The sequence below is a fragment of the Coregonus lavaretus genome (genome assembly GCF_964263955.1).
Source record: "Coregonus lavaretus genome assembly, chromosome: 25".
NCBI lineage: Eukaryota > Metazoa > Chordata > Actinopteri > Salmoniformes > Salmonidae > Coregonus > Coregonus lavaretus.
In genome coordinates, this window is record NC_140012.1 from 18,128,683 (window position 1) to 18,152,665 (window position 23,983).

Below are 23,983 nucleotides of genomic sequence, written 5' to 3' on the forward strand. Positions count from 1 at the left end.
CACTGTATATATATTTTCTGTTGTATTTCTGACTTTATGTTTTTTACCCCATATGTAACTCTGTGTTGTTGTTTTATTGCACTACTATGCTTTATCTTGGCCAGGTCGCAGTTGTAAATGAGAACCTGTTCTCAACTGGCTTACCTGGTTAAATAAAGGTGAAATAAAAAAAATAAAAAAATAAAAACAGGACCCTGGTGTGTGTGCTTGTAGTCGCGGCGACAAGAAAATAAAGTGTTGGGTCCTTAACCCCCTAAGAGTCAATTGACGCCGGTGAGTAAATCTAAGTAAAATAAAATAAAAATCACCATCAAAAATCATCAGTGTAAGCTAGAGGTATCTATTTTTTTGCATTGGAGACGTCTCAATCCACCGCATCCACCTATGTCGCACTTCCGCATCAGTGAAAGGTGACAGAGCTAGAGCTGTGTTTGACAGACCTACAAACTATTGACCACTCTATGGAAAGGGAAGACTCTCACGGACATGATGTTCATCTCCGTTATGCTCTACAACCCCCACAAGTGTCAGGGAACTCGTCTGAAGTCGGTACCGTTGATGTGCTAACTTCTGTTTGTAGCGTCCAAACTGTTTGGGCTACGAACTAATGTGACCTCACTGTGGAAAGGGGAGATTCTCATGAACATGATGGTTCCCCATTGTGCTCTACGACCCCCACAGGTGTCATGGGACTCGTCTGAAGGTAACTGGTACCGGTTTTAAAAATTTATGGAAGTATGAAGGTAGGTTTGTGCCTACCAAAAAAGCGCGTAGCGCTTAAATATCGTCTGTCCCCGGTTGCAACACTCACTACCTAGTTCCAAACTGCCTCTGGAAGCAACGTCAGCACAATAACTAATCGTTGGGAGCTTCATGAAATGGGTTTCCATGGCTGAACAGCCGCACACAAGCCTAAGATCACCATACGCAATGCCAAGCGTCGGCTGGAGTGGTGTAAAGCTCGCTGCCATTGGATTCTGGAGCAGTGGAAACGCGTTCTCTGGAGTGATGAATCACGCTTCACCATCTGGTAGTCCGACGAATCTGGGTTTGGCGGATGCCAGGAGAATGCTATCTGCCCCAATGCATAGTGCCAACTGTAAAGTGTGGTGAAGGAGTAATAATGGTTTGGGCTAGGCCTCTTAGTTACAGTGAAGGGAAATCTTAACACTACAGCATGCAATGACATTCTAGATGATTCTTTGCTTCCAACTTTGTTGCAACAGTTTGGGGAAGTCCCTTTCCTGTTTCAGCATTACAATGCCCCCGTGTACAAAGCGAGGTCTATACAGAAATAGTTTGTTGAGATCGGTGTGTAAGAACTTGACTGGCCTGCACAGAGCCCTGTCCTCAACCTCATCGAACATCTTTGGGATGAATTGGAACGCCGACTGCGAGCCTGCCCTAATCAGCCAACATCAGTGCCCGACCTCACTAATGCTCTTGTGGCTGAATGGAAGCAAGTCCCCGCAGCAATGTTCCAACATCTAGTGGAAAGCCTTCCCAGAAGAGTGGAGGCTGTTATAGCAGCAAAGGGGGGACCAACTCCATATTAATGGCCATGATTTTGGAATGAGATGTTCGACGAGCATGTGTCCACATACTTTTTTTTTGTTGGGAATGTGTTATTCAATGTATTTCTCTGGTTTATAGTAGAAAAGGCCAAAGCCCCCAGAGTATTGTCTCTAGGCTAGATTAGACAGAGAGGAGAGTAGTTTACCAGATGGTCTGGCGATGGTCTGAGAGATCCTGGGATAAATGTAATAAAACTACAAACAAAACACACACACACACACACAGAGTTTTAGATGTTTCTGACAGGTGCCTCTGCCTCAACCCCCTCTTTCTTTCACTCCTTCTCAATCTTTCTCATTTAGCCCACACTCCTTCCATAGGAATGTAACGTTGATGTTCTTCCTCCCACCCTCTAGTCCAGTGGGTTGCCAGATCAGGCTCCCTCTAGTTCAGTGAGTTGCCAGATCATGCTCCTTCTCCTCCTACAGCTGCAGGGGCAGTATCCAGAGCAAATGCCCTAGGTCCAGAGCCTGGGGCTCAATTACCTTGCTACCCCCGGAGGGGGAGCAGGAGGGGCAGGGAGAGGACAGATAGAGAACAACCCACTGACAGCACTCAGTCAAAGTAGTATTCTATATGGTATTTGTGCTTGGTTGTAGCTCTGTCAGTGCAGTCTTAGATATATATACTGTATATAGCGAGCGAGAGAGAGAAAGTTACAGAGAGAGAGAGAGAGAGTGTGTACAGCAGTTAGAATATGACACATTCCTTTAGTTAACTGTGGAATGAGAGAAATACTGTACGTTAGGGAGAGCCACGGTGCTCCAGTATAATTCGCTCAGCAGATGTGTGTGCATGTTTGTGTGTGTGGGAAGGTATGAGTGTGTAAGGGTAGGTTGCACAATCGATTTGCTTCAGACTCCAAATCCAAACGGGAATCTCCTTTACACATTTGTCCAGCTGTTTGAGTTGGAGAGAGACAGAGAGGAGGGGGACCAAGTGTATGTCTAGTGTAGTGTATTTCTAAAGAATGTAAGTGTATTCCAAAAGTATCTGCAGTGTTTAAGATTAGTATGCAGAAAGGAAGCTCACTGGAAACTTTAGAAGCTACAGAGAAAAAGCGACAAAGTTTGTTAGTTTTTTTAAACTACCAGTTTAATAATGTGCTTTTGTTTTTCAGTACAAAGAGTTATTTATTTTTATACCAGCTTTTAAAAAGTTAAACATCAACAACACACTTTTTAATTATCAGATTCACACAGTTTATGTTTTAAAGAAACCAAGGCAGAGACAGATATGAGTAGAGAGGTTAACAGTACAGGACTGGTCAGTTAATACAAAGAGTAGATTAATATACAGTACTACAGAGTTAATAATCATTCTTTACATAGAGAAGGCACAGAAGGTAAGCAACACTGAGATTAACTTGACAGACAATAACTTTCCAGAATATGTCAAGGGATCCAGTATATCAGGACTTTAAAAACTCTCCGGACACTTGGTGAATGGCACGTTGGTTGGAGGCAAAGTTTTTTCTTAAGCTGAATCAGATCAATCTCCATAGTAAGGCATACTGTTCTTATCAGAAAACATCATTTAATGTTATTTCTCACATACAAAATATAATATAAAAATACATTATAAACAGATGTTTTGTCTTGAATGAGTAAGAACAACCGCTTGGCAAGAGGAGAGTTAGGAGCTCAGGTATGTAACACACACACACATCTAATAACACAACACTATACAATAGGGTGTGTTCTCTAGGCAGACACACAAGTATACACATCACTCCCCCAAAGAAAATAAACACACAAAATTAACACTGTTCTGAGGAGGTCCTACTATACTAACGGAAGAAACGGACCCTTTTTGGCACTTTCCTCTAAATCCAAAATACATATGTAGGCTTATGGTAAACCACAACATTGAGTTGGTTTCTGTATAATACACCACATCTCTTTAACTTTGTTGAGACATAAAAAAGATGGTGTGAGGTTATTTCTCTTTCATGGAGAATATAAACTCATCATAGAAAGGCTGCTCTGGTCTGTAACATATCTCTCTATTGGAATAAATAAAGGCACTTTGTTCTCCAGATTCATTTAATACTGTATTGGTAAAGCAAACCTTATGGTTGAGACTCTTCACTCTGTAGCACCTGGAGAAGTGTGATCTTACCCATTAGATAGCCTCAGGTCACTGGAGAAAGGCAGGCATGGTGTAACAGTCTTAGAGAGGACATCATGTGAAACTGGTGTGACCTATTAAACCAGATCTGAGTAACTTTTTGTGTGACACTAACCTAACGTAGCAGGCGTAAAAGAAACCCCTTAGTGGGTCGGCAGAAACCGTAAGCATTCGTTTTTTAGGCTTTGCCTCTTCTCTGCTTTCCCCCTGAAAACCAGATGCTTCCGGTTTCTCTAGACCCCCGCTGAGGGTTTGAGAACAGGGACAGTCAGACTGGCTTAGTGGGCATGGATAAGTTATGATCATACATATAACTGTTATTATTATTTAATTATTATAATATTATAGCTTCAAATCGACTCAATGCAGGGCAAGGTATAGAGACAGGTTATCTGACCAGTGCAGAGCGCATGGCTGGGGTTTGGTTGGGGGGTTGTGATTGGGTGGTTTTGATGTAGTGGTTCCTATAGAAGGGGCACATGGCTTGATAGTGTGGTGTTTGGGTGGGCGTGGCTGGTGACTGGGTCCTGATTGGGTCCTGAAGGGTCATTACCATGGCCGCTGGTCTCTGGTTGGTTTGGCAGAGGTGACTCCAGGGGGAGGGGCGTGGCTGCTGTCCAGATCATGGCAACGAGCAAGCCACGGGCGGAGACGGGCGGGTCATCAGTGGGTACAGAGGTCAGGGGTTAGTTGCTGTGGCAGCTGGGGGGGTTAGGAGACAGACGGACAGACACAAAGAAATTAAGAAAGAAAAAAAAGACACATAGAAAAAGATAGAAAGAGATTAGTGTCAGCTAGTGGTGTCAGGATGACAACATGAAAGATTTAATGCATACATAACACCTTCATAAGCACTACATAGGCATTTATAAGTCAATATCTGCAAGTTGACATAAGGTCTGGCATATGCAGTAAGTGACACAATGTGAGATGCCAACCAGCGACTGCTGACATAGGCAGTTATGAATGCTTATGTATTGTTAATGAAGGCATTATAAAGGTGCCCTTTGTAGAACGTGTGAGCACTGCTACAGTGAGGCTAGCTGCACTACAGACTGAGAAACCATGGAGACAGCATAGGGTATGGTTTTGTGTGAGGGCGTGAGAGTGTCACTGACATCTAAAGCTGTTCTGACTAACAGTGTTTCTCAACCCAGTCTATGGGGGCCACCAGTAGTTTCACATAATCTAGTCAACTAATCATCAATCCCTTGATGGACTAGATCAGGCATGTAAACGGCTGGTGGGTCCTGAGGGTTGGGTTAAACACAGTTTAATGGTTAGCAGCAGTCACTGTGTATGTTATGGTATCTTGACAGAAAAGACCAAATGCAATGATGACCAATTAATTGATTAAAAATGATCTGGTATGGTTTCCAGACTGCTGTTAAGCATTAGAGATGTAATCTGCTAGAGAAGCAAAGAGGCCTGCAGTTACAGAGAGCCATGAGATGTTAAGAGATGTGGTTTTAGAAGGAATTAATTAAGAACAGATATTTTTTTACAGATATTTTCTAATAATAATAACTTTCAGGCATTTGTTTTTGTAGTTTTTTGTCTGTTTTTTAATCTCAAACGTTGGTTCTCTACGTACACCAGTTAAACTAGGGCTGATACACAGCTTGCCTAGGGCAATTGTACTGTATGATAGTGACACCAAGAAAACACTAACATCACTTCAACATATAAAGTCGTACCGAAACAAACCCTAGAATGTTTGCAAAATAAATAAAAATGTCTGTAGTGTAAACTCTAAAGAAAACATCCCCAAGAATGCAAAAACACGTCCTGCTCATAACTTAAAATTATATTCATAATTTTTACAATCACACAAAAAGTAAATTCTATTTACTTTTGCAAGCACATAAGCAACAACTACAGGTCTAAAAACAATAGGCTAAGCATAATGATATGACAATGGAATGTCTATCTAAATGATATCTCATGTAAACCCATCCCTACCCCATGAAGGTCCAGTAATGCTTACTTTACACACAAGATCTCATAATGCAGATTTCAGTAGTATATGGTCATATACTGTATAAGGTCGTATGGATAATGGTTATAAGGAGGCTGTTTCAGCTTCAAGTACTGTCTGTCTCTGATCCATAAGGTACAAAACAATCATTATAAAACCATATCAATAAATAAAAGAGTAGATCAAAAAGTACTGTTTACTTTTACAAAATAAAATCAAAGGAATGGTGTAATTTAAGACGGTATAAAAGAGATGACCCTGCTTGTCTCTTAGGTTGAACAGTAGTGAAACAACCGGGAAAGAGAGAAGGGGTGGGGGAGAGGGAGAGGGAGATAAAGAGGGGGAGAGAAATAGAGAGAGAGATAGAGAGAGAGAGAGATAAATAGTATTTGAACAGAGCTCTCAGAACTCTAAATCAAGAGAGTCACAAGGTCACAGTCACATGGAGGAACGGTCCATTCTAAAAGCAGGGGACAACCTCACATGCCTTCATCTATCTGACAGAGGGGCTATGAGCACCCTGGAATATTCACCCCTGGAACGGACTCATCCATTCCTTTCACTACCCTCTCTCTGCTCTCTGACAGACTGTTGTTTTACTTTTACACACAGCTCACTGTTTGACCTTCCCCTCACATTCTGGTCTCATACCCCTCTTAGCAGGTGGCACACATAGGTCAGCTAACACACACACACACACACACACACACTGGCGCACACACACGTGCGCGCACACACACACACAGAATCACTCACACATGCGTATTCCCACTCACACTCACTCTGTCTGGTGATCTAACTGACCTCTGTCGGTGTTCACTACTCTTTGGTAAGGATGGACCCTCATATTGTGGCGTTGCACCTTAGCCGTCATCGCTCCTGCTCACCACGCAACCACATCGTCAAAACACCAAAACACAGGGGTTAACAGTGACATCATCAAACAGTTACAGAAACATTAAGAAGACAGTCAAGAGGCCCATCTCAGATAAATGTATGTGTGTGTGTGTGTGTGTGTGTGTGTGTGTGTGTGTGTGTGTGTGTGTGTGTGTGTGTGTGTGTGTGTGTGTGTGTGTGTGTGTGTGTGTGTATGTGGTGTGTGGTGTGTGTCTGAGGTCCATGTGTAGGAGGGAGTTTATCTCTCAGCCTTTGGTTTGGAAAGCCATACCTGGAGACAGAGAGAGAAATACAACCAGGTTACAACACAACACAACCCTCATTCCCAAATTAACTTGATCTGTGTGTGTGTGTGTTTACCTAATACTCCACTAGTGTCCATGGGGTATTCTAGTATAGATGGGGTTAGGGTGTAGGGGGAATATTCGTAGGGAGTGTAGAAGAATCCTCCTGATTCAGGTGATTGCTGCATCAGTCCTGCATGCTGATTGGCTCCTTGCATGAGGGCCTGCTGACTCTGGATCTGACGAATCAGGTGAGGCATTAGGTTGGGCTGTTGAACAGGGGCGGGGTTTCTCATAGCCTGCTGCATAACAGGGGAGGGACTGGAGATGAGCCGATGCTGCTGAGAGGAGGCTAGGGAGAAAGCCATAGTGGCTACACACATGCACGCACCCACCCACACATACACATACACATACATACACACACACATGCACACGCACACAGAGAGAGAGAGCGAAAAAAACAAATAAGAAAATCATTACTAGTTGGAAAAGAAAAAAATCTCCCTCAAAAAGCCCCTCCGAAGGTTTCAGGACAGTCGCTTTCTACACTCTTAGAAAAAAAGGGTGGAGGAGAACCCTTTGAAGAACCCTTTTTGGTTCGAGGTAGAACCCTTTTGGTTCCAGGTATAACCCTTTTGGGTTCCATGTAGAACCTTTTCGGAACCCTTTTTCTAAGAGTGTAATGATGTCATCCTTACGTTGCTTGATGTTGGCGTCTCTGTAGGTTCCATTGAGAATGGCCAGCTCCATCAACTGCATCTTCTTCAGACTGTCCTCTCCTTCAGCCTACACACACACACGCACACACACACAGGACATTCAATATCCGTCCAGTTGGCTGAAGGCTGAATTACGTTACACTCTGGTGAACAGATTGTGAGTGATGTAGGCATACAGCTGTACAGCTAGGCCAGCGAGGTTAAACTAACAGATATCATTAACCCCCACCCACCCACTCAGGTCGTCATGGTTAAGTTAACATTTATCATTATAGTACCGGTACTTCACAGCTTAGCCCCCTCCTACCCTAGAACTTCTTTGGTGTTGATGGATACTGTACTGTACACTGATTGGACATTAACAGAGGGGGGTGGGACAGCATAAGTTGAAAGGGGGAATAAGTTATATTACTGTAAGTCAGGGGGCCAGATGTCTTGTCTGATCATCAGGGGAATGATAATTGCAAGGAGAAGTAATCAAAATGTTCAAATGAATAGATTTGGTAGATAGTTGTTAATTATTTTTCGCTATCCACAGTTAACTTTAACATAGCCTATTAGCTAGAAAGGTAACTCCTAACACATTTATATATTGTTGCGGACCCCCTGTTGTGCCTCCGTGGACCCCAGCTTGAATATCCCTGCTGTAAGTCAATGCAGTGCAATTTGAGAGTTTGAGAGTTTGAAAGTTCACAACTACTTTATTCAATGTTGAATTCAGGAGTGAGAGCAAAATGTTTAGCAATACTTTGTCTGTGTCACGGATTCTGCTGAGGCTGCCCCTCCTCCTTGTTCGGGCAGGCTTCGGCGTTCGTCGTCACCGGAATACTATCTGCTGCCGATCTATGTTCTATGTTTCTATGTTGCACCTGTTGTCTATAGTTACACACCTGTTTCCCATTATTGTGATCACTCCTTCCCTATTTAACCCAGTGGCTCCCAATGTGTTTTGTGCGTGGTTGTTTTTCGTTTCGTGTGTCGTTGGTTGAGCGGGTTAGTTCCTCCCTGTGTGGAGGTAGTCTGTGTTGTATTCTTTACTTATTTCAGTAAAGTACGTTTCTTAGAGTTCTGTGTCCTGCGCCTTACTTCGATCCACCGCATATGACTGACACTCATGACAGTCTGTGGTGTGGGGGCATTGGGTAGCTGGCTATGAGAATGTGAGAAATGTTGAGGGACGCATGGAAAGAGTTCATGTGAGAAAAGAGAAAGAGAATGAGGAGGAGGGAATGAATTGAGTGTGAGAGAGGAGTGAAAGGAGTGATAGAGTGAAAAGAAAGAGTGAACAGTCTCTCCATTCATCCCCTCCTCCTTTCACAACATGCATTACCATGGATACGCCTTTATAGATGCTGCCTGGCGAATTACACACATACACACATACACACACACATACACACACATACACACACACACACACACACACACACACCCCGCTGGGCACAGACAAAGTCTAGTTTTGATTTACATTTGGTTGAGCTTTCAACTAATGTGAATTCAACCTGAAATCAACAAAACATTTCACCATGTCATTGGACTTAGGTGAAAAGTTGGGTGAAAGAAATACAGAATGACCTTACGTTGATTTCTTTTTGCAAATACAATTCGTTTTCCACGTTGATTCAACGTCATCACATAGATTTCTGGGGTTGAAATTAAGTGGAAACAATGTTGATTCAACCAGTTTTTGCCCATTGGGACATACAGTATACAATATATATACACACACACATACATAATTATAGCATGAAACTCATGGTACTCACGGCTGGTACGAGTAGTTTCTTGACCTCTGCGGTAGCTCTTTGTAGTTTGATCTGAGCTCTGTTGTGTGTGTCTTCCACTGTGATGAGTACATGGAGTTCCTCACTCAGATGTTCCCAGTTAGGTTTCCCTCTGTTCAGCTCCTCCTGATATACATTCAAAACAATAATATTCCCAGAAAACTGTCCACATTGGCTTTAGTTCTGTAACAACAGGTCAGAATGTCTACCCACTCTTTCTACCTCTTTCAACTAATTTCCCCATCTCTCCATCCCTCCCTCTCTCCCCTCTTTCGTTCTTTCTCTGAGGTGTGGGATGGGTATATTCTCATGAGAGGTAGATGGAATGCTGATGATATGCTCCACCTGCCGTTACCTGCTCCACTGTAAGTCTGACACCCTGGCCAGAACCAAAGAACCAAAACCAGCAGAGAAACAGATGGACTCAGCTCTATTCACCTCTACTCCACTCCATTATAATCTAGTACCAAAATAAATACACCATGCTATGTGTGTGTGTGTGTACATAGGTGCATGCATGCCTGCATGTGAGGCCGGCAGTTAGCCTAGCAGTTAAGTGCATTGGACCATTAACTGAGAGGTTGCTGGTTTGAATCCCTGAGCCGACTCGATGTGCAATTGAGCAACACACTTAATCCTAATTACTCCTGTAAATTGCTTTGGATAAGAGCGTCTGCTAAAATGTGAAGTATGTGAGCCAATGATGTGCAGTAGGCAGGGTAGGCCTATGATAATCTAATAAAAAAAGCTGTTTTGGAAAGCAAAATAAATCATATAAAAAAAATGGTCATTACTTTTTTGTTATCTAATGTTTTTTCAATGATTCGGGTGGTTTTTATGCTCAGAATCTAAACATTTAATAAAACTGCATCAAAACCTCAGGAAAGGCACCAGGGTATACATGCCTTCATTCCCATCCATTCAAATCCATTAAAACATGTTACCTACTCCAGTCACTGTTGATTGCCCATGTGTATTGCCTAAACTTGGTAAGCTCTGCACATTTGGGTCTCTACATAATTTTGTGCTCGCATCCGTTGAACTGAACAAAGCTAGCTAGCCAGCAAAAAACAACATGACAAATGGACACTATACTGCACCTCAAACAATTTCCCAAGTTGGATTTCCAAGAAAACTTGGTACAATTCAGAGAGGGAGACCAACACCTACACTTCTTGACTTTCATCAGATCGGGACAACGACACGCTGCTGATGGCCTCTGGATATGATACCTGGCTGTCAAAGGCATCAACCGGCTTTCTGCTGATGGTCTATGTGGAGATTTTCAGCTAAACTGTTCCACTCTTTCGTGTTCTGCAGAATAAAATAATGGGCACGGGGTTCTGCTGTGCACATATCAGCGCCACAATGAAAGTTGTGGTTGCTCGGAGACAAGAGTTTGATCACCAAGAAGCTCATCCTGAAGGACAGACAAATGGACTTAATTTACAAGTAAAGGTAGGCCTATATGCATTTTCCTTTGCAATTTGCGGGTTATGCTATTGTTGAATGAACATGAGAATAGACAACATCCATTTGATCCATTTGATTTATCAAGCTAGAATTTCAATTTGATGAGACACTTTTTTAACGTTTTGAACTGCATTTTTCAGTCATTTCATTTTTGATATGGACATTTCGTTAGAACCTTATTTATTATACACTGAGTATACCAAACATTAAGAACACCTTCCTAATATTGAGTTGCACCCCCTTTTGCCCTCAGAACAGCCTCAATTCATCGGGGCATGGACTTTAGCATTCCACAGGGATACTGGCCCATGTTGGCTTCAATGCTTCCCACAGTTGTGTCAAGTTGGCTGGATGTCCTTTGGGTGGTGGACCATTCTTGATACACACGGGAACCTGTTGAGCATGAAAAACCCAGCAGCATTGCTGTTCTTGACACAAACCGGTGCGCCTTCCATACCCCGTTCAAAGGCACTTCAATCTTTTGTCTTGCCCATTCACCCTCTGAATGGCATACATACACAATTTACATTTACATTTACGTCATTTAGCAGACGCTCTTATCCAGAGCGACATACAGTTAGTGAGTGCATACATACTTTTTTCATTGCCCAGCGTCGTGGAGGGAATGGCCGTTTGCAACCCACAACCCTGGCGTTGCAAACGCCATGCTCTACCAACTGAGCTACATCCCTGCCGGCCATTCCCTCCCCTATCCTGGAAGACGCTGGGCCAATTGTGCGCCGCCCCATGGGTCTCCCGGTCGCGGACGGCTACGACAGAGCCTGGATACGACAATCCATGTCTCAATTGCCTCAAGGCTTAAAAATCCTTCTTTAACCGGTCTCCTCCCCTTCATCTACACTGATTGAACTGGATTTAACAAGTGACATCATAGCTTTCACCTGGATTCACCTGGTCAGTCTGTCATGTAAAGAGCAGGTGTTTTGTATACTCAGTGTATATGTGTGTGTAATAATATTATTATTATGTGTGTGTGTGTGTGTGTTTACGTGCGTGCGTAAATCCATTGCTGGAGTTTGGATTGCAAACTATTCTGATAAAATGTGTGTAATAATATTTCACATAATAATATTATTATGTGTATGTGTGTTTGCGCACGTAAATCCATTGTGAAAGGCTGGAGTTTGAGTTCCACACTATTCAGATGAAATGTGTCCATATATTGGTCTTTAAGTGCCACCTATTGGTTGTAACTTTGGATGCTACATCGATCTATGGCTGAGCTGAGTTGAGCAGTGTGTCATTTTGTCGGATGATATGAAATATGCCACCATCGGAGGCTATCGCTTGTGTATCTGGGCTACATTGGTATTTACATTTGGTGAAAATTGTCTGTCAATTTCGGTTAGTAGCCTATGTCAATCTGGTTGTTTGAGCTATCTGTTGTACTGTATGGTGAACTTGGGCTTCATCAATGTTTATTTGTGAGTATATCTGGCTTTGATAATAGCCAGTGTCTACCGAGCCACCAACCTCACCGCACGTCATTGGTGTGAGCGTACCTACCTTCTTTTTATCTCTCATGGATCCTTTCCCTCGTACCATAATCTTACAGCCTGTCTCTGCCTCGAGCTGTTTGGCTGTTAGACCCCTCGGACCCAGGATCCTACCTACAAAGTTAAACTACACACACACACACACACACATACACACACACATAGAGAGAGAGAGAGAGACATATTTTAAGAATATGTAGGTCCAGGAGTTGGTGCCTAGCCATGAAATACTCCTGGCCGTGGTTGGTAACTCTCCCAACACGGAAAAATAAACTGAAGCCTGTACGCGCTCGCGCGCGCGCGTGTGTGTGTGTGTGTTGTTGGTCGGTTTGGAGAGTCTATTGTCCATGAAATCACAAACAACGGACTCACTCTAAAGTATTTAGTTGTCGAAAGAATGTGGTATTGTGACATGTATTTAGAGTAGGGCTGGAGAAAAAGCCTGCACGTCCATTCACTCTCCAGGAGGAAAGCTGGCCACCACTGATTTAGAGAGTGCTGCTGCAATAAAAGTATGTTGAACCAAGGATGGCACAGACAGAGATTTCTTATCTTTTTGCATACTGCAATCTTCATGTTAATATTTAATTTCATTCTGGGCTTCTGTGTGTGTGTGTGTGTGTGTGTGTGTGTGTGTGTGTGTGTGTGTGTGTGTGTGTGTGTGTGTGTGTGTGTGTGTGTGTGTGTGTGTGTGTGTGTGTTGTGTGTGTGTGTGTGTGTGTGTGTGTGTGTGTGTGTGTGTGTGTGAGAGAGAGAGAGAGAGAGAGAGAGAGAGAGAGAGAGAGAGAGTCAGGAATAGGTCATTGTGTGTGTTGGCTTGTGGTGAGGCTGGACACTCTTAACCTTATCTGTCACTGGAGCTGAGAGATTAATAAGACAGCTGCCTCTCTCTCTTTCTCACTCTCTTTAGCTCTCTTTCTATCTCCCTCTTTCCCATCTCTCTCTCCGTTTGTCTTTCCCTCTGTCTCTCTACCTTTCACACCCTTGTGTCTGTCTGTTTTTGTTTCTCTGACCCCCAACTTCTATACGGGTGTCAACGCATTCTCTTCATTCCTAAAGAACTCCTTTAACACACCCACATGCACACACACCCGCACGCACACGCATTCATACACACACACACTAGAGAGAGAAGCTAGTCATTATTTTTAGCCCTGATCTCATCTGTTCCATCGTCTTATGTGAGTTTGTGTGGGTCGTTCTGCGTGTGTCTGTGTGTGTTTGTGCACCCGCGCCATTTTATCATGTGAATGAAGAGAAGCTTCTGTCATTACCTCTATCTGATGTCCTCTGCCCTCTTTTATAAGGGCTGGGAGCTTAGAAAGCAGCCCTTTCCCCTTTACTGCTACCCCATCTATGTTAACAAATCTGAAAGGACCAGACAGGAGTTTCAACATGGCAATGGCTCTACCTTACCCTCCAATGGGCTGGAAGCTTCTGTTGTTATGGAAAGGGGTTGATTTTGGTATAGATATGCTGTCACTCTGGATAGACACTGCAATAAAGTCTACAAAGGGTGAAAAAAGGTTTGTCCACTCACGTCGGGGTACTCTTTGACAGGCACGTAGAGCTTCTCCTGCAGCTGAGCCACTGGACCAATCCCATTAGGCAGCTCCTCAGAGTTCCGACCCTCGGCGGCCACACCTCCATTCATCGAGTCGTTATACATGTCCTTGCGCACTCTACCTATCTCTGATGGAGGGAGAAAGAGAGAGAAAGAAGAGAGAGAGAGAAACTGATCATTTAGAACACTAGGCCCAATAGCAAAATAAAGACAGAGTGTGTGTGTTTGTTTAAAGCTGTCTGACTCAGACTTCCAATATTGTTGCATGATGCATTACTAACAACATATAATAGCCAACCACTATAATAACCCGCTAGGCTACTGCACACACACGCACACACGCACACACACACACACACACACACTAACCTGTGAAATAACTATGGCCTGACGGAAGCAGAGTGATAACTAAGTTTGACCATAGTAATAATAACTAGAACCGTTAATTATGTAAAGCTATAATCACAACAGCTTTAAGCCTCTAATAACACCTGACCTCACACGTAAACCTGATTATTACACACGCGCACACACAGACCTAAAAGTAAACGTACACTACACACACACACACACAATATAACACACACGCACAGTGGATGATGTGTCTTGGATGAGACAGCCACAGTAGTTAAACTAACACAATATGAATAATGTGGCTGTAGGACGGAAAGAGAGACAGTGAGTGCATGAGTGTGTAAGTATGTGCATGTTTGACCATGGTCCAGTCTATAAATACAGAGACAGCTCTAGATAGTGTAATGGTAGGTTGAAGTGTTGAGATAAATCCTAGCGCAAATAACTCCCCCTCTTCCTCTCTCTTGTCTTCCTCTCTTCTCTCTTACTACTTTTTCTTTCTTTCTCCCCCTCTGATTTTCCCTTGTCAAAAACAACACCATGACCACTGTTAACCTGATCAATAATTCCACATAACATAACAGGTGTGTGTGTTGAAATTGTAAATATTGTGAATTTGTATAATTGTGTGCAAGGCTCCCTTGAAAAAGAGGCCTTGGTCTCAATGGGATTTTCTGTTTAAATAAATGTTACTGCATGGTGCTCGACTTGTCTAAGTCGGTCTCCACAGTCAAATATTTTCAGGCTGACATCCCATTGACCGTGTGTGTACTGAGCCTCGTGCCTGGCCGGGGATGGGGCGCCACATTCACACCCCTCGCACATTAGGTCACCGGCCCAGACTAACAACTGTCCGTTTGTTCACAGCACCCACTGCCTGGTGTGTGTGTATTATTGTGTGTGTGTGTGTGTGTGTGTGTGTGTGTGTGTGTGTGTGTGTGTGTGTGTGTGTGTGTGTGTGTGTGTGTGTGTGTGTGTGTGTGCACGCATGTGTGCGTATGTGTATCTCACAGTACACTGTAAAATAAATCTTGTTGTTTGAACTTAGGGACAGAATAGGGGAGGGTTGTCAAACGTATTTTTTGCTTTGGGGAGGGTTGTGTGGGTTTTTATTGGGCACAGGGGAGGGTAGTGCGTTTTTCCCCTGGTTAACATTTGCTCTTCTGCTCATATTTTCCCTATAAACAATGGCTTGACTTACTTTGATATTACCCTAATAAAGTTTAGAAATGTTTGTGAAGGTTTGGTATGGTGTGGCTATTATTAAGCTTTAGCTACTGCAGGCCTATGATATGAAGGAAGTGTGCCCCGGCGCTCCAACTGACTCTGACTATTGAACTTGAGGTGAGGAAGACCAGAGTTACTCCTATAATCTAACAATATAATGCTTGTCTTTATACAAAATATTCTGATTGAAAAAGTTACGAATTAGCCTCCTTCTGTACATCTATATCTATATAGCAGATGCAGTAGCCATCTGACATAAATAAATGCATGTCGGTGTCGTAGCATGCCACCGGCATATTTCTATCTCTCTGTATCTCTCGGGTTAGGCCTAAGATTATCTTCCTTTATATAGGCTATATATATTTATTAAAATGTTAATATCATACAGTGGGCATCTAAGCCTATAGGCCTATACATGCAATGCCCTGATTCACGTAATGCTCAAATCTCTGACAGGTGAACAGTGAGGTGGACAATTATTGTTTTAGGAAAGTAGCCTGAAAAGCAATAAATAAAATTGGCTATAAAGTGTTGCATATGCTACACATCGCAAAACAAGGAATAGTGTTTTTGTAATTTGTTATAGGCTGTTTTTAAGGACACATAAATATGGCTCATTTGGCCAATATCCCTCGTTTATTAATGGCGCTGGCTGCGCAAGTTCGTATCTGAATGCATATGGATGTCCGGTAAAATTCTCAAATGTCCGGTAAATTTAAATCTTCCCTGTCAAGTTGTCCGGTGACAGATTTTCCTAAAGGAAACTCTGAAATGGCACGTTGTTTTTATGAAGATTTTAGAATATATGCATTAAAATCTGTCGCCAATTGGATGGAAACCTAGCTAGTGCGCTACTCCAGTGTCACTTTGATTATGTCTGCACATCATGGTTCACCAGCAGCCCCAAACATCTAAAGAATAAGCTACCAGCCAAACAAGCTTGTAAGAATTGTACTTAAACACCCCCCTCATACTCATCTGGAGGTTGAGCATTTTTTAGTCTCCCTCTCTGTAATGTGTCTGTATCTATGTAATTGCATCGAGTCTTCTTGGGTATGACGCTACAAGCTTGGCACACCTGTATTTGGGGAGTTTCTCCCATTCTTCTCTGCAGATGCTCTCAAGCTCTGTCAGGTTGGATGGGGAGCATTGCCGCACAGCTATTTTCAGGTCTCTCCAGAGATGTTCGATCGGGTTCAAGTGCGGGCTCTGGCTGGGCCACTCAATGACATTCAAAGACTCCTGCATTGTCTTGGCTGTGTGCTTAGGGTCGTTGTCCTGTTGGAAGATGAACCTTCAGACCCAGTCTGAGGTCCTGAGCGCTCTGGAGCAGGTTCTCTCTGTACTTTGCTCCGTTCATCTTTCCCTCGATCCTGACTAGTCTCCCAGTCCCTGCCGCTGAAAAACATTCCCACAGCATGATGCTGCCGCCACCATGCTTCACCGTAGGGATGGTGCCAGGTTTCCTTCAGACGTGACACTTGGTATTCAGGCCAAAACGTTCAATCTTGGTTTCATCAGACAAGAGAATCTTGTTTCTCATGATCTGAGAGTCTTTAGGCGCCTTTTGGAAAACTCCATGCAGGCTGTCATGTGCCTTTTACTGAAGAGTGGATTCCGTCTGGTCACTCTACCATAAAGTCCTGAGCTTTTTGGCCATCAAGGAAAACACTATGTCTGGCGCAAACCCAACATTGCTCATCACCCCGAGTACACCATCCCCACAGTGAAGCATGGTGGTGGCAGCATCATGCTGTGGGGATGTTTTTCATCGGCAGGGACTGGGAAACTGGTCAGAATTGAAGGATTGATGGATGGCGCTAAATACAGGGAAATTCTTGAGGGAAACCTGTTTCAGTCTTACAGAGATTTGAGACTGGGACGGACGTTCACCTTCCAGCAGGACAATGACCCTAAGCATACTGCTAAAGCAATACTCGAGTGGTTTAAGTGGAAACATTTAAATGTCTTGGAATGGCCTAGTCAAAGTGAATAGTTATGCACGATCAAGTATTCTGTTTATTTGGTCTTATTTCTTGTTTGTTTCACAAAGAAAAATAGATTTTGCATCTTCAAAATGGTAGGCATGTTGTGTAAATCAAATGATAAAAAACCCCCAAAAATCCATTTTAATTTCAGGTTGTAAGGCAACAAAAAAGGAAAAATGCCAAAGGGGTGAATACTTTCACAAGCCACTGTAAATAAGGTATTTCTGTTTTTTATTTTTAATAAAATTGCAAAAATGTCTAACAACCTGTTTTTGGTTTGTCATTATGGGGTATTGTGTGTAGATTGCTGAGGATTTGTATTTATTTAATCCATTTTAGAATAAGGATGTAACGTAACAAAATGTGGAAAAAGTCAAGGGGTCTGAATACTTTCCGAAGGCACTGTACATAAAAACAAACTATCAAACGTTTGTTGAGATTGACAAAGTCTATTTATTGTGGTGTTGAAAACACAAACCATGATATTGAAGTGCCCAAGTTGGTATGCTTTGTTTATTGGTTGTGTGGTGAATTGGCACAGAAACCTGTTTGTGGAAAATGTGTTGCATATATTTTATATACAGTTGAAGTCGGAAGTTTACATATACCTTAGCCAAATACATTTAAACTCAGTTTTCCCTACTCCTGACATTTAATCCTAGTAAAAATTCCCTGTCTTAGGTCAGTTAGGATCACCACTTTATTTTAAGAATGGGAAATGTCAGAATAATAGTAGAGAGAATGTTTTATTTCAGCTTTTATTTCTTTCATCACATTCCAAGTGGGTCAGAAGTTTACATACACTCAATTAGTATTTGGTAGCATTGCCTTTAAATTGTTTAACTTGGGTCAAATGTTTCAGGTAGCCTTCCACAAGCTTCCCACAATAAGTTGGGTGAATTTTGGTCCATTCCTCCTGACAGAGCTGGTGTAACTGAGTCAGGTTTGTAGGCCTCCTTGCTCACACACGCTTTTTCAGTTCTGCCCACACATTTTCTATAGGATTGAGGTCAGGGTTTTGTGATGGCCACTCCAATACCTTGACTTTGTTGTCCTTAAGCCATTTTGCCATAACTTTGGAAGTATGCTTGGGGTCATTGTCCATTTGGAAGACCCATTTGCGACCAAGCTTTAACTTCCTGACTGATGTCTTGAGATGTTGCTTCAATATATCCACATCATTTTCCTTCCTCATGATGCCATCTATTTTGTGAAGTGCACCAGTCCCTCCTGCAGCAAAGCACCCCCACAGCATGATGCTGCCACCCCCGTGCTTCACAGTTGGGATGGTGTTCTTCGGCTTGCAAGCACCCCCTTTTTCCTCCAAACATAACGATGGTCATTATGGCCAAACAGTTCTATTTTTGATTCATCAGACCAGAGGACATTTCTCCAAAAATTACAATCTTTGTCCCCATGTGCAGTTGCAAACCGTAGTCTGGCTTTTTTATGGCGGTTTTGGAGCAGTGGCTTCTTCCTTGCTGAGCGTCCTTTCAGGTTATGTCACTATAGGACTCGTTTTACTGTGGATATAGATAATTTTGTACCTGTTTCCTCCAGCTTCTTCACAATGTCCTTTGCTGTTGTTCTGGGATTGATTTTCACTTTTCGCACCAAAGTACGTTAATCTCTAGGAGACAGAATGCGTCTCCTTCCTGAGCGGTATGACGGCTGCGTGGTCCCATGGTGTTTATACTTGCGTACTATTGTTTGTACAGATGAACGTGGTACCTTCAGGCATTTGGAAATTGCTCCCAAGGATTAACCAGACTTGTGGAGGTCTACAAAAAAAATTCTGAGGTCTTGGCTGATTTATTTTGATTTTCCCATGATGTCAAGCAAAGAGGCACTGAGTTTGAAGGTAGGCCTTGAAATACATCCACTGGTACACCTCCAATTGACTCAAATGATGTCAATTAGACTATCAGAACCTTCTAAAGCCATCATTTTCTGGAATTTTCCAAGCTGTTTAAAGGCAGAGTCAACTTAGTGTATGTAAACTTCTGACTCACTGGAATTGTGATACAGTGAATTATAAGTGAAATAATCTGTCTGTAAACAATTGTTGGAAAAATTACTTGGGTCATGCACAAAGTAGATGTCCTAACCAACTTGCCAAAACTATAGTTTGTTAACAAGACATGTGTGGAGTGGTTGATGACACCTTGATTTGGACCAGCACCTCCCCCCCAGTAAATGTAAATCTGTCTCTTATTATTATCAGGTAACTGGTTCAACAGCCTTTATTTCTTTTTTTACTTTACTTTTTGGTCTAAGTGTTACCTGAACAAAAAATATATGTATAATTCAACTACAAACTATTTTCTGGGCATCTTACCTAAAAAAGGCTGTGGAACTAGTTACACACACACTGCTTTTAACATACAATGTTTTCAATTTACATGTTTACACCTGGGATTAGAACTCATCTTCTCTTTGTGACAGACTGGGTTCAAATGCCTTCTGTTTCTTTTTTCCTGTATTTATTTATCTGTATATGTTATGTATGTATGTATGTATGTATGTATGTATGTATGTATGTATGTATGTATGTATGTATGTATGTATGTATGTATGTATGTATGTATGTATGTATGTATGTATGTATGTATGTATGTATGTATGTATGTATGTATGTATGTATGCATGCATGCATGCATGTATGTATGTATGTATGTATGTATGTGTATATATACGGTGTGTATGTATGTATGTATATTATTTTACTGCTCTAGGGATATAATTATTGTTTGGATAACCTTATCTATTATGTATAGATTTTTACCTTACATTTTTTCACTCTTAATGCGATGCGCAATGCAGAGAACACCAGAAGAAGAATGATAATTTAATTACCACAGTGAATTATTGTAATGTTTGTTTATGTGTCAATTAATCCCATAAGGGATGGGTTGCCAATTGGCGATTTGACATGAAAATAAAATGTCATTCATTCATTGATTCATTCACAACCTCTTGGTTTACGGCATTGCAATCTTCCTGCTACGCCACCATGTCTGTGTCAATGATTGATTTCACCTGTATTGCCCCACCAACATTAGACAACTATACAGAAAAACAAAAAATTGCTGAAATAAGTAAATAAGAGAATAGTCAGATTAACTGATAATTGACACAGACATGGTGTGTAACAGGAAGATCGGAATGCTGTGAACCATGAGGTTGTGAGTTCAAATCCCAAGTGAGGACATGTTGAATAATAATTACTGTAAATTAACATGCACAATGTAATCATATGTGTCAAATATGTCAGTTGAAAACATTGTATATTAAAAGGACTGATTGTGTGTGTGTAACCAGTTTCATATACTTTTTTAGTTAAGATGCCCAAATAATAATTTGTAGTTGAATGAACATATGAGACAAGTTGAGCAAACACATCATTTTAAATGGACATCATTTTTGCATACTTTTAATCAAGTTGGAGCTAAGTTTGGGCCAATACTTTGTTTTTAGTTTAGGTAACACTTGGATCAAAAAGTTGTAGCCTATACCAAGCAACATAATTGACATATCCACCAACTAATTATAGACCTAGGCTACCATGTCTTTTGTAAATCTTCTAAAAAATATGCATTGAGCCTACACATTTACCTTCTTCTAGGAGCCGCTCCAGGTGTGTGAAAATGCCAGTGAAGTTGGGCAGCGAGCTCATCACCTTCCGGTCCGTCATCAACTGCATCAGATAGTCCGGGCTAGGCCTTGGTCTTTCCCGGACCTGCTCACTCATCTCCCCGACCATGGTCACACTCACAACTCAAGTCTACAAAATTAGGGCCGACGCTCTGCAATGACGCTTTACAAAAATTTGATTAAAAGTAATGTCCAAAAAGCTGCCTCGAGCCCTAGCCTCCGATTCTGTGATGAGTTTGTCACGCACCGCTCTGAGTATTCGGCAGTCCCAATGTCATGCGCTAAAGTAACGGGACCGGAGAAAAAGAGGGGAAAGAAACGAGAGGCTTTTTACTCCGCTCGCTTGATTAGGCCTACACTATCGCAAAAGTTGTGTCCCGCGTTTCTGTAAGCGAGTTCTCTTCTTCACCGTTTCACAGCAAGATAGAAGTCCCTAGTGCCTATTCACGCTCTCTCAGAGTCGGTCCACTTGTTTTCTCCCCTTCATTCCTCCTCGCTCATGTCCGGTGTGTGTCGATATTCAGACCCTGTCATATGACCACACATCACACTGCAAGAGCTTAAAAGAGGGAGAGGGAGAGAGAGAGACCGAAATGGGGTAGGGGGTGGTACCAGAGCGCGCTGCGTGTCCCCGAAGATTCGATTCAGGGGAGAGGGCGTGCTGTCTCCACTCTGTCTCTTTCTCTCCTCCCCCACGCCTCACACACTCACACACACACACACACACACACACACACAAACACACACAAACACACACACACACACACTTAGAGGATGAGCTGTTCTAGATGACAATGTCAACAATGCTGTTTGGCCATTTGCATTCAGAGGTATGCACACCTGTTCAACCTTCAGTTGCTGTCTGTCACTTGGGGGATCTCTGAAAGTGTGTGTGGCATGCAGGTGGTCTCTCTGTATTTTTCTTTCTTTCTTTCTTTCTTTCTTTCTTTCTTTCTTTCTTTCTTTCTTTCTTTCTTTCTTTCTTTCTTTCTTTCTTTCTTTCTTTCTTTCTTTCTTTCTCTCTCTCTCTCTCTCTCTCTCTCTCTCTCTCTCTCTCTCTCTCTCTCTCTCTCTCTCTCTCTCTCTCTCTCTCTCTCTCTCTCTCTCTCTCTCTCTCTCTCTCTCTCTCTCTCTCTTTCTTTCTCTCAACTCAATTCAAGGGGCTTTATTGGCATGGGAAACATATGTTTACATTGCCAAAGCAAGTGAAATGGATAAACAAAAGTGATATAAACAATAAAAAGTGAACAGTAAATATTACACTCACACAAGTTCCAAAAGAATAAAGATATTCAAATGTCATATTACATCTATAAATAGTGTTGTAACGATCTGCAAATAGTTAAGTTAAAAAAGGGAAAATTAACATAAATATGGGTTGTATTTACAATGGTGTTTGTTCTTCACTGGTTGCCCTTTTCTTGTGGCAACAGGTCACAAATCTTGCTTCTGTGATTGCACACTGTGGTATTTCACCCAATAGATTTGGGAGTTTATCAAAATTGGATTTGTTTTCGAGTGGCGCAGTGGTCGAAGGCACTGCATCGCAGTGCTAGCTGTGCCACTAGAGATCCTGGTTCGAATCCAGGCTCTGTCGTAGCCGGCCGCGACCGGGAGGCCCATGGGGCAGCGAATAATTGGCCCAGCGTCGTCCAGGGTAGGGGAGGGAATGGCCGGCAGGGATGTAGCTCAGTTGATAGAGCATGGCGTTTGCAACGCCAGGGTTGTGGGTTCGATTCCCACGGGGGGCCAGTATGAAAAACATAATGTAGGCACTCACTAACTGTAAGTCGCTCTGGATAAGAGCGTCTGCTAAATGACTAAAATGTAAATGTAAAATGAAGTGCAGCTCAGTTTCCACCTCATTCTGTGGGCAGTATGTCAGTACTGTGTGTGTGCTGTATGAGGATCAGCATATGTCTCTCCTCTCCCTATTAACCTGAGTGCAGGTTATTACAAATTACAGTCTCCCCTCCTTCTATAATCTCCCTCCCCCCTCTCTCTCTCTCACACACACACACACACACTTTTCTTCGAATAAAATGCTACATTCATGTATACTTTGGATAATAATGCCTTGTAATTGGCAAGGCTGTACGTGTGTGTGTGTGTGTGTGTGTGTTCTGACTCTGTGGACTAGCTGTTCTGACTCCAGTCTTTATCCGCCACAGCTGTCTCACACTGTTGTTCCTCTGTCCACTCCAACACAGATATGCAGCAGAGAGAATATTAATCAAAAGAAACAAACACACACAAACACCACACACACAGAGAGAGAATAGTAATCTCAGATTGAGCTCCCGTCTCACCCCTCCATTTATCTTTCCCCCTTTCTTGCTCTCCCCCTTCCCTCTTCCTCCCCCATCTCCACCCACCAGGCACCACATGTCATTCCTCCTAACAATCAGACGTGTGTAGTTAACCTTCAAGACAACGACTGTCTTATACGTCTGATAGGGTAGGGGACAATGTGTGTGTGTGTGTGTGTGTGTGTGTGTGTGTGTGTGTGTGTGTGTGTGTGTGTTATTGGGTGATGGCTTTGGTCCAGCCTGGTATGGTATGGTGGGTATTCATGGCGGGGGTAAGACATTGTCCTCTCATGGCCCAAACAATACCCCCTCTCAGCAGGACACAAGACACTGACTAGCTACTGAAACACACTCACAGCAGAGAGAGAGAGAGAGAGAGAGCGAGAGAGAGAGTTCAGAAAATGTTTTTGGCAATAGTATCTGTGTCTTTGATGAAGGGAAGGTTAGGCGTTTGACCCCAGAGCTCTGGGTTAGAGGTCAAACTATGACATCACTAAACAAAGGACAAAAGTCCAAGGAAATACCAG

The 23,983-nt window shown here is 42.5% G+C and overlaps 1 protein-coding gene across 3 annotated transcripts; it reads right to left on the reverse strand.

Annotated features, from left to right (window-relative positions):
- Window positions 1-2,743: 2,743 nt before the first annotated feature.
- Window positions 2,744-21,728, reverse strand: LOC311101039 (KH domain-containing RNA-binding protein qki.S-like). Of its 3 annotated transcripts, XM_084142059.1 has the most exons (8): window positions 21,109-21,728; window positions 13,901-14,052; window positions 12,371-12,487; window positions 9,353-9,496; window positions 7,566-7,653; window positions 6,941-7,237; window positions 6,488-6,562; window positions 2,744-4,407 (listed from the first exon to the last, which is right to left on the reverse strand). In XM_084142059.1, exons 1-8 carry the CDS (start codon window positions 21,254-21,256, stop codon window positions 4,385-4,387), a joined length of 1,044 nt encoding a protein of 347 aa, XP_083998185.1. In that variant the 5' UTR covers window positions 21,257-21,728; the 3' UTR covers window positions 2,744-4,384. The 3 variants fall into 3 exon arrangements, with proteins under 3 accessions (XP_083998185.1, XP_083998184.1, XP_083998186.1); XM_084142058.1 differs by lacking the exon at window positions 2,744-4,407 and having other exon boundaries at window positions 4,426-6,562; XM_084142060.1 differs by lacking the exons at window positions 2,744-4,407; window positions 6,488-6,562 and adding an exon at window positions 6,786-6,851.
- Window positions 21,729-23,983: the final 2,255 nt, after the last annotated feature.

Coding starts and splice junctions, on each gene's coding strand:
- LOC311101039 (XM_084142058.1), bottom strand. CDS start 21,256: ATGGTCGGGGAGATGAGTGAGCAGGTCCGGGAAAGACCAAGGCCTAGC. Junction 12,488..13,900: donor CTGTCAAAGAGTACCCCGAC/GTGAGTGGACAA, acceptor GTGTGTGTGTAG/TTTAACTTTGTAGGTAGGAT. Junction 7,654..9,352: donor AGAAACTACTCGTACCAGCC/GTGAGTACCATG, acceptor GTGTGTGTGTAG/GCTGAAGGAGAGGACAGTCT.